The 10000-nt window shown below is 48.0% G+C and overlaps 1 protein-coding gene across 1 annotated transcript in view; it reads left to right on the top strand.

Annotated features, from left to right (window-relative positions):
- col24a1 (collagen type XXIV alpha 1 chain) overlaps positions 1 to 10000 on the top strand; it is an 81937-nt gene that overhangs the window by 49403 nt on the left and 22534 nt on the right. The window contains exons 26-31 of the mRNA XM_084443902.1: positions 1015 to 1068; positions 1950 to 2003; positions 2777 to 2830; positions 6286 to 6339; positions 6533 to 6577; positions 9353 to 9397. Of these exons, the coding sequence (XP_084300028.1) occupies positions 1015 to 1068; positions 1950 to 2003; positions 2777 to 2830; positions 6286 to 6339; positions 6533 to 6577; positions 9353 to 9397 (306 nt within the window). The remainder of the gene's footprint in view (positions 1 to 1014; positions 1069 to 1949; positions 2004 to 2776; positions 2831 to 6285; positions 6340 to 6532; positions 6578 to 9352; positions 9398 to 10000) is intronic.

Raw genomic sequence — 10000 nt, 5'->3', positions numbered from 1 at the left:
CATCACACACACACACACACACGCTGTTGACATATCACTCACACAGCAGATGTTAATATTGTCTTTACGTGCTCGACTCGACACGTCGCCAACCCCCGCACACATTTGGTACGGCAAAAAATTACCCTGTATCAAAATCTGAGAGGGAAATAAATTGTCAGTGCTACTGTGGGTTTGAACAATAAACTATGGTTTATGCCCCCCCCCCACACACACACACACGCACACACACACACACACACCACACACATCACAGGGTGCACGTCACATACAGGTACATAAGTCATTTCAAGTACTCATTATGTCCTCATCAGGACAGCCTGGCCTTGGGGCCGTATCCCAGGTTCCTGTGCTGATAACAGCATTCCCCATCCAGCCAGCCAAACCCAACAGAAAACATTACAAGATTCCCGGCTTGTTGACTGAAATTAATTTGCCCAAGTTTGAGGTGCTGAATATAGACAGCCGCTCCGTCAAGACACCCACCCTTTCCTCCTTGCCTACCCAGAAGGCCCCTGGACACGTCTGATATGAGAACCTAGGTCTGTCAGACATACAGCAATGCACCTCAAACAACCCCTCGTTCCTCGCTCATCTGTCAGCACCAGCCATACCCTGTCATCCCATGAATTCCTTTCACGTTGGCTACATTTTTAATACACTCTGATTTAGACTGATGTTTCCAATACGGAGCTCCGAAGGTATTCCCTGTGGGTGGGTAGGCTTGTCCAGTCATGACCCCAAAGCACCAATCATACAGGCTGTTAAGAGAGGAGAACCAGCTATGGGCCGATCAGCAGCCCCGCCCCAGGGCCTCAACAGACCAGGCGCGGATTAGTCCGCGTGATTGACTGGCTGTTGCCGCGGATGTATACAGCAGGCTCTCTTCGATAGCGGTCAGCCTAGGACAACTGTGTTTTTAGGGGCTTCTCTAAAAAAGCGTCTTGGAGTGGCTTGATGTCTGGGGACCGGGTCGCGGTTTAACAATCGTCTCTCCTATGCTCGGTTTCCCAGGGCGACCGTGGTCCGGCGGGTCCGTTGGGTCCTCCCGGGGAGAGCGGGCCGAGGGTAAGTAGTGCGCATGACACCTGCGCGCCGTTTTAACGTCTCCCATCCCATAAAGAGGCGGCTGGGTCGGTTCCCGGCGTTCAGGAGTACTTGGAACTTCCACAGAACACACTTTATCTTTGTTTTATGTGTGCCTTTGTATGAATGATATATCACTGGCCTATCCAGGCACTGGCTCTGTCTGAGGCCCGGCTGTCTTATTTGTCCTGTGTTATGTCTGTCTCTCAGACGTATCCATCTGTGAGGCTCTGTAAAAGCTGTCATCACAGGGTCCAGGTTCCCAGTTAGCCCTGTGTTGTTCGTCCGCAACCTCGGCAGCTGTGCCCCCGAGGTTGCGTCTGCCGACGATCATCTGCAGCTGCAGCTCATGCGTTGTGACGGGTTCGTGAGGGCTCTGGCGCAGCGCTGGCCCGTACCGTATGAGTACCGTATTGTTCTGCGGCTCCGGACAGGGCGGTGGGTCGGCTTGGTCCAGGCCTGACTGACCGGACAGCTCCAGCTCTGCGGCTTTGGTCGGCTGCCCCGCCCCGGACTAGCTCGCTGGCCGGCCGGCTGCAGGCTCGCTGGCTCCTCCAGCCCACACTTGTCAGTCTGTGGGAGTTATGGTGGCCTTGGCAGCCTGGGCCGCCCTGTAACAGCCACACTAGAGAGTGGGGAGACCGCAGTGCGAAGGCCTCAGGAGGGATTTACAAGCTCTGTTGAGACAGACTAGGATGCCTTCCTGTTTTATTTTGAGGTGATTGAATTTCGAGGAATCTAATTCAATTGTGGTTTTCTGACTCGTACAGACTTGGAATGATAGAGTAGAGAGAGAGAATACTGAGTCAGGGTTTTCAGACAGACTTTTCCTCTCGTAACGGTCTGTCCTGTCTTGGTCCAAGGGGTATCCAGGCACACCAGGAGGCCCCGGAGATGTTGGTCTACAAGGCGCTACGGTAAGTGTCAAACTGTACTTAACGGTTATTTTAAGCCATTGCAACCGTTCCCCCCAACCACAAAGAAGTTCTCAAGAAGTGGATGTTTCAGCTGTGCGTTCACTGGCAAATATTTTGATACGAGACAGGGAATATATGGATTGTGAGTTGTATAAAAAAAAAAACTTGGACTTCTTCTTTTCTACTTGGACTTGGACCACATAAACACTGGAAAGTAATATGTTGAGGAGATGAAATAGACTGACTCACCATCTTTCCCTCACTCAGTCTAGGAGAGCTTGTGTAAACACTCTAATTGCCAGATTAATAAAAAAAAAACACTTGATCTGAGCGGGAAGAGTCCCCACTTGATTTCTACCATTATAAACAGTTTTGTTTAACTAGGGGATTCAGTATCAATGTGCGTTACAGCCCTGTCTTCTATAAACCTTATTCCTGAGTAGCCTGATCGTGTCATACAGCGAGGTGTGAGGGGTTCTTTCCTCACGTTCATGTGGACCTTCTTGAGGTGCCTCCGCAGCTTTGGGAGACTTGTTATACAATCCATTATTAAACGCTTTCCTCATGTAGTCAGTGTAAACACACTTAATACAAAGTCCTCTAATGCAGCTACAGGCTCTGAGACAACTCAAACTGAAGCAAACATTGAGACATCTCATTGCCAGTGAGATTAACTGTGCAAATTATGCAGTTGATTTGACATTGAATACTCATTACTCAATCTGTCTCTCTCTCTCTCTCTCTCTCTCTCTCTCTCTCTTCTCTCTCTCCAGGGTCCTCAGGGGCAGAGGGGGACTGCAGGGGTTCCTGGACCTAAGGGCAGAAGGGTAAGAGAGTTGTGTTTTCCCGCCCTACTGGGGTATCTGTTCTACTCAGTGAGTCACTGTGAGGTACGATGGACAACATTAGCCTAACCCAGAGTGATCCTGACCCCCCCCCCCCACACACACACACACACACACACATGATGCACCACTTCAGTCTTCTTTCTCATATGAACTCAGCTCGTCTACACATGCAAGGTTAAGGCAATTAAAAAGCATGTGTATATTCTTCCCAGGGGTCGTAATCCTTTATTCAGGCTATTATGACCATTTTATGAGTCCAGAAAGATGAACCAAGAGATTGCAGGACTCCTATGGTAGTGTCAAACAGGTGAGACACCTGGTGGCAGAGAAGGGTATTGCGTTTTAATCGTGACCACTATACAATCCTGAACCTAGGGTACGCAGTGGCAGGCTATGTTGACCTGTCTTTGACCGAAGAGAAGCGTGGTGGGCAGGAAATATTTGATGCTCTCTCATACAGATGAATGAGTTTGTTCTTTACAGTTACCTGGAGTTCCCTGGAGAGAGAGAGAGAGAGAGAGAGAGAGCACCTCCGAACCACTGTGTCCTGCACGGCTCTGTGGGAGGTGATTTATAGTGAGGTGTTGTAGATGCCTCCCTCTGGAATTCCTACGTTAACTGTGAATTCTTTCACAAAGTGATGGATTGCCCCGACCACGGTTTCCGTCGTCAACCCCTGGTGCCAGTGTAGGTTGGCACCGCAAGGATCTTACACATCTCTCTGGTTATAGCACCCCTGTGCCAGCCTGCCCGGCAGTGCCAGGGCCCATGCCCTCCATCCAGGTGTGTGTTCATCTCAGCGGACAGAGAAAAGTGGGGGAGAAATGCTAACGAGAGATAGAGAGAGCGCCCCGGGTCCTCGTTTCACTTCGCCCCGCTAACGTCGGCTCTCTCACTCCATCTGTCATCCCTCTCTCCCCCTTCTTCACATCCTCTCCTCCTCCCTTCATCCCACAACCATCACACACGCACATGCACCCACGCACACACACACACACACACTGCACTTACAATAACACACACACACTTACAATAACACACACACACACTGTACTTACAATAACACACGCACACATTGCACTTAAAATAACATGCACACACACACACACAAACACACACACACACTATAACATGGTTGTATTTCCTGTTTTGCTAAGGTACGTTGTAGACATGGCCCATAGACATCTGGGATCCCTCTACTGCGAAGACATACTAACACACAAACACACTAACAGTATGATCGTGTACTCATTGTACACTGATTACATTGATTACATTACATTGTTTACATTACCTGTACATGTATGATTACATTGTACTCATTCACTGTACAGTATGATACTGTACACCGTACCCAGATACAGATATGCACCAGTAACAACTATTCTGAAGCTACTTCTTGGAGGTTTCCCTACGGAAACACCTGGGAAAAGTGTCGCCAGCTCTAATCCCATGATGCATGGTGTTTGGGAGCAGCTGTAAACACCAGCGGAGCCTCTTATCGGCGGTTCGTCACAGGGAAGATAAACACACCTCAGCAGAGTCCCGGGGAAGATCCTAGAGAGGAGCTGTTATCTTAACGCTCCTCATCTCCTCCTCCTATCCTTTCAACCCTGCATCTTATCAGGCTTATCTCAATGAGCCAACTAGACGAATGATCATTACTTTGCTCTCAAGGGAATATGCTGTCGGTTACCGTGTTCATCTGATCTCTCTCTTGACCTACTGGCCTTTGATTAATACAACGAAGGCCTCAGTTAGGTAATATGGTAGTTAGTCTACTTGTGATTTGCTCCAATATGGAATGATTTGTCGCCAAGTCTAGGCCAGGGAGAGAACACAGGTGCTGCTTGTTAACTGGCCTGAATGAGGCTTTCAGTCCTGTCATCTTACAGAGGGGGGACTTAATTTTTTTTTTTCTTGCAAGTACGATGATTAAAAAATAGGGAAAAAAATTATACAGCAAGTAAAATTATTTCTTGCTCTGCACTAATTTGCTTTGGCCTGATGAGCAGTGCTGCCCTCGTTTAGCTTGGCCTTGGCGGCCAGGACAATATCCGTCCGCCCCGTGATTGGATTCTACATTATGAATTGAACTGTGATTATATTGATATTGAACTGTGCTGAATAGCAGGTTTTGATGCCAGTTAGCACTTTCCTTCTTTTGAAAATGTAAATGCAAAGAATGGTCAGTCTGAGTGTGACGTTAGGAGAGCATTATCTCTCTCCCTCTCTGTCAGTGCAGAAAAGTGGGAGGAAGGAAGGAGGGAGGGAGTGAGGGTGGGAAGGAAGGAGGGAGGGAGGGAGGGAGGGTGGGAGGGAAGGAAGGAAGGAAGGAAGGAAGGAAGGAAGGAAGGAAGGAAGGAAGGAAGGAAGGAAGGAAGGAAGGAAGGAAGGAAGGAAGGAAGGAAGGAAGGAAGGAAGGAAGGAAGGAAGGAAGGAAGGAAGGATGACAGAGCAGATGGAAGGATGACAGAGCAGATGGAAGGGACTGACAAAGAGGGGGAGATTAAAGGGGGGTGGGGGGTTGGGGGGGGGGCGCTATCTACTTGATGATGATGCAACAGAGGGACCAGTGGTGGAATGTTTATGGGGGGTTTCAGACTGTGGTATAAGGGGTCCAGGCCAGGCCCAGGTATACACTCCCCAGGTAGACACAAGGTCCAGGCCAGGCCCAGGTATACACTCCCCAGGTAGACACAAGGTCCAGGCCAGGCCCAGGTATACACTCCCCAGGTAGACACAAGGTCCAGGCCAGGCCCAGTCGTACACTCCCCAGGTAGACACAAGGTCCAGGCCAGGCCCAGGTATACACTCCCCAGGTAGACGCCAGGCCCAGTCGTACACTCCCCAGGTAGACACAAGGTCCAGGCCAGGCCCAGGTATACACTCCCCAGGTAGACACAAGGGAGGACCGAGCCTGATTACTCTATTGGAGGTTGTTGACGTCCTGTCCTGTTCTTGCACTGTGTTTATTGTCATGCACCATTAGGCCAAAGCAAATTCCTTGTAGGTGTAAGCTTACTCTGCGAAAATAAAATCTGATTCTTATTTTGATTGTCATGCTTGTTTATTTGGTGTCTGTGTGTGTGTGTGTGTGTGTGTGTGTGTGTGTGTGTGTGTGTGTGTGTGTGTGTGTGTGTGTGTGTGTGCGTGCGTGCCTGTGTGCGCGCATGTCTGTGTGTGTGTTTGTGCGTGCTTGCATGTGTGCGGGTGCTAGTGTGTGTTTATCGGTGCACATGTCCTTTCAACTCCGCTATCAAAACCACAAATGTTTTATCTACATCCATAGGCCACACTGAAGCTGTGAATATTTGTAGTTTGGTCTTGATGTATGGTCTATTTGTATGGCTGTGTTATTATGGGATGGCTGCATGGTGTGTAAACTGGCATGGATACTGAGGGGGATAAAGCTCTGTGTTTTTGTATCCCAGGGGCCGAGGGGTCCGGACGGCCTACCAGGAGAACTAGGGCCTCAGGGCACCAAGGTAAACAGACTCCCCAGCCCCGGAAAACACCTCTGCTTTCCTTTCAGTCAGAAAGGCTTGTTATCTGATCGGATATTTTTGGCTATTTTGCTGTTGCCTCACCGTAATTTGCTCTCTCTCTCTCCCCCTCTCTCTCTCTCTTTTTCTCTCCCCCTCCTCTCTCTCTCCCTCTCTCTCTCCTTTTCTTTTGTAGGGTGAACTGGGTGATATTGGAAAGAAAGGGGAACCAGGATTCATAGTGAGTAGTCCTCATGATTTCATTTAAAGTAGCTGTCTTAAGGGGCCGTGTCCACATAGCGCCTTTTTCTGAGCGCCTGCGCCTTTTTTTCACTTGTTTCCAATGAGGAGAGAGCGTTGGTGGCCGCCTAGAGAAAAGCGCAGCACCCAGTGTCTGGCTCTTTTGAGAGGCCGCTCCGAGCGCTCAAAGTTGAAAATATCTAAACTTTTCAGAAAGGCGGCGGTGTCGTCATTGGCACTCCTTTCAGGCCACCAATCAGATATTGGATAGGGCTTGAAGTTGACTCGTCAGCTGTCTGGAGTCATCTCTCAAGTCCCGCACCCGGCTAGTGATATCTCAGAGGCCATTAACATATCATAATAAAAACATCCAGCCAAGTTGTCAGATGCAAGAGACGTGTGATCATTAGTTGACTATCTACTGTGTCTAGCTAGCTAACTGGTTACGTTTTAAAGGAGTAGTAAAGGGAAAATGCATGTTTAGCCCTGTTTTAAGGTTACTTATGATCATATACAATGGTTCAGATCAAAACGTTGACAAAACTAGCACTTTTGAGAAAGTCTGATAATTGCTCTACCACCGTTTAGGTCATACAATGGATGTGGATGGGCACCTTGAATAATCATTCAAAAACATGTTAAACTCTCGATTTCAAAGACAAGAAGCTCACTGAGGGGGTAATTGGTGTCCGTTGGTGTTCTGACATCAAATTCACCGCAAAGTATGAATCCTGTAGGGTTTTATTGATCATTTTATGAAATCCATTGACTTGTATTGAAGCGACCGTTGTAGATGTGAAGATCAATCCGCAGAGGGGATTCAGGAAGCGGAACTACTTACGGTAGCTATTGTTATTGTTTATGTTGCTAGGCTACCTAGTTTGTGGAAGTTTACACACATATGTGCTGCGACTAAATAGTTCTATGCTAAATATTTAAAAAAGCCTTTCCAGATGAACTAGAATCTTACTTTATGGCCAATTATATGTCAGAATGCCAACTAACACCTCGGTGAGTTTCTTGTCTTTGAAATTGATTGTTTAACATGTTTTTGGAATGATTTTTCAAGGTGCCCACCCACATCCATTGTATGAACAAAACGGTGGTAGAGCAATTATCAGACTTTCTCAAAAGTGCTAGTTTTGTCAACGTTTTGATCTGAACCATTGTATATGATCATAAGTAGCCTTAAAACAGGGCTAAACATGCATTTTCCCTTTACTACTCCTTTAAGATGCTATATTAATTTACTTAGACGCAACGTTGCCACAAAACTAGTAATTGTTAGCCGGTCGGCTAGCTAACGTAACGTTATGCCAGCTGTGTCAAACTCGGCTGCTCATAAACGGCTGCTCATATGCACCGTGAGCTGTTATGCTTGATTTAACTTTCTAAATGGTTTTGGGTCAGTGAGTGACATTAAGGTACTGATAATTAGAGACGACAAATGTCAATATTCTCTGGCATCAGAGATATTTTTATCCGCCACTGTTTTCAAAAATGTTGCGTTGTTTTGGACACCACTACGTCATGTTTGATAGAAGCGCTGCAGGGCTGGGACGAAGCTCTCCCCAGCGCCCTGCAGCGGTTTTCTGACAGAAAAATGCGAACACGCCCCCTCAAGATGTCAAATTGTTCCTACTTCCTGTCGGGTGTGTGTATGTGTCTGTGTGTGCGTGCGTGCGTGCGTGCGTGCGTGCGTGCGTGCGTGCGTGCGTGCTTGTGCGTATGCGTGTGTTTTGCATGGAAAATAAATGATCCTCTGCATACAGTGCTTCTAACTATCATGGGGGCCTGGTGTTTACTGCTTTCCTCTGGAATATCAGTGGCAGGATCAGTTCATAACATTATGTGCATCCCCGCCCAACGCCTGTGTTGCCTCTGTGTTTGAAATGCGCCATATAGGAAATAACGTTTGATTGATTGATTGATTGGACTACAACACCTGAGCGTGCACCTGTGGCCACAGTAAACTGGTGTTTTTTAAAGTGCTGCTAAGATCTGTGTGGGAGAGTGGTAGGAATTAATGGACCCCTGTATTAGCTGAGGTTGCCAGGTTTGCCAGCTTTTGCCAGCGGCTGTATCGAGTACATGCCCCAGCTCATTTAACCCCCGCCAGCCTCGCGATGCCGGAACCCGAGCTGGGTGAACGGAAAGGAGAGCATTAAGAAAAAAAGATCCCTGCTCTGTGTTTTAAGTGTAACTGTAATCCGCTTGCTCTTTATTTGAGATGGAAACAACCCTCAGCTCGAGATTTGCCGGCATCATTGTCACCTATTATCGAAGCCAGGGTTTTCATTAAGGACAGAGTATGGTTGCAACAGTGGGCCTATTGCCTTAGCCTATGTGATGGCGGAGGGGGGCGGAGAGAAAATTACAGTGCTTCTGTGGGTGCTCATAATTTTGGCATGAGGGTAATGGATCGTAACAGTGGACCCACATCATCCCTGTCTTTGATGTCCATTATTGATTATGTGTAGCCAGCACATCCAATGTTCCACTTGGTTTATGTACTGTTGTAGGGAGGACAGGTGCAAACCTCATCGTCTTGTAGCCAAGCCAGCTGTGGTATTTGCGTAAGTGTGATAGATCTACACCAGTTTGAGGCCATCTATGTCCTGATCATCTGTTCCACATCATGTTTTTTTTGTATCCTGGCTCCGGTGAACATGTCTAATATCTGACTCATTGGATGTCTTCGGTAGCCCTTTGTTGGTCGTGAACGACGGGGCTCTGTCCCATGATACCCTTCTGATACCCTTCTGTTCTTCCTTAGGGGAAAGCTGGCTTTCCAGGAGAGAGAGGCATGCCAGGAAAACTAGTGAGTACATCCATCCGTCCGTCCGTCCATCCATCCATCCATCCGTCCGTCCGTCCGTCCATCCATCCATCCATCCTTCCATCCATCCATCCATCCATCCATCCATCCATCCATCCATCCATCAACCATCCATCCATCCATCCATCCATCCATCCATCCATCCATCCATCAACCATCCATCAACCATCCATCAACCATCCATCCATCAACCATCCATCCACCATCCATCCATCAACCATCCATCTATCCATCCATCTATCCACCCATCCATCCATCCATCCAACAATTCATCCTTCCATCCATCCAACCACCCATCCATGCATGCATCCATCCATCCATCCATCCATCCATTCTCAGTCCTCCTCTAAGGTGTTGCATTGGGGGGTAAAGAGTACTACGTAGTGCTGTGAAGATCACCTTGCCTATGAAAGATAACACTATACATTAAAATGTTCCGCCTGTCCCGTGAAGAGTGATGACCTCCGCCCCTCACCTGTGACACAACCTCCCCATTCAAAGATGGTGCTGAAATAACAGGTGGTGTAGCGAGGGGGGAGGCGGTCTAGTAAATCAAAACAGAGGAAGCTGTCTCAGTTAACGGGA

This window comes from Borostomias antarcticus (assembly GCF_949987555.1).
Source record: "Borostomias antarcticus genome assembly, chromosome: 10".
Classification (NCBI taxonomy): domain Eukaryota; kingdom Metazoa; phylum Chordata; class Actinopteri; order Stomiiformes; family Stomiidae; genus Borostomias; species Borostomias antarcticus.
Note: the sequence above shows the minus strand (reverse complement) of the source record. Positions and strands in the feature narration are given on the sequence as shown.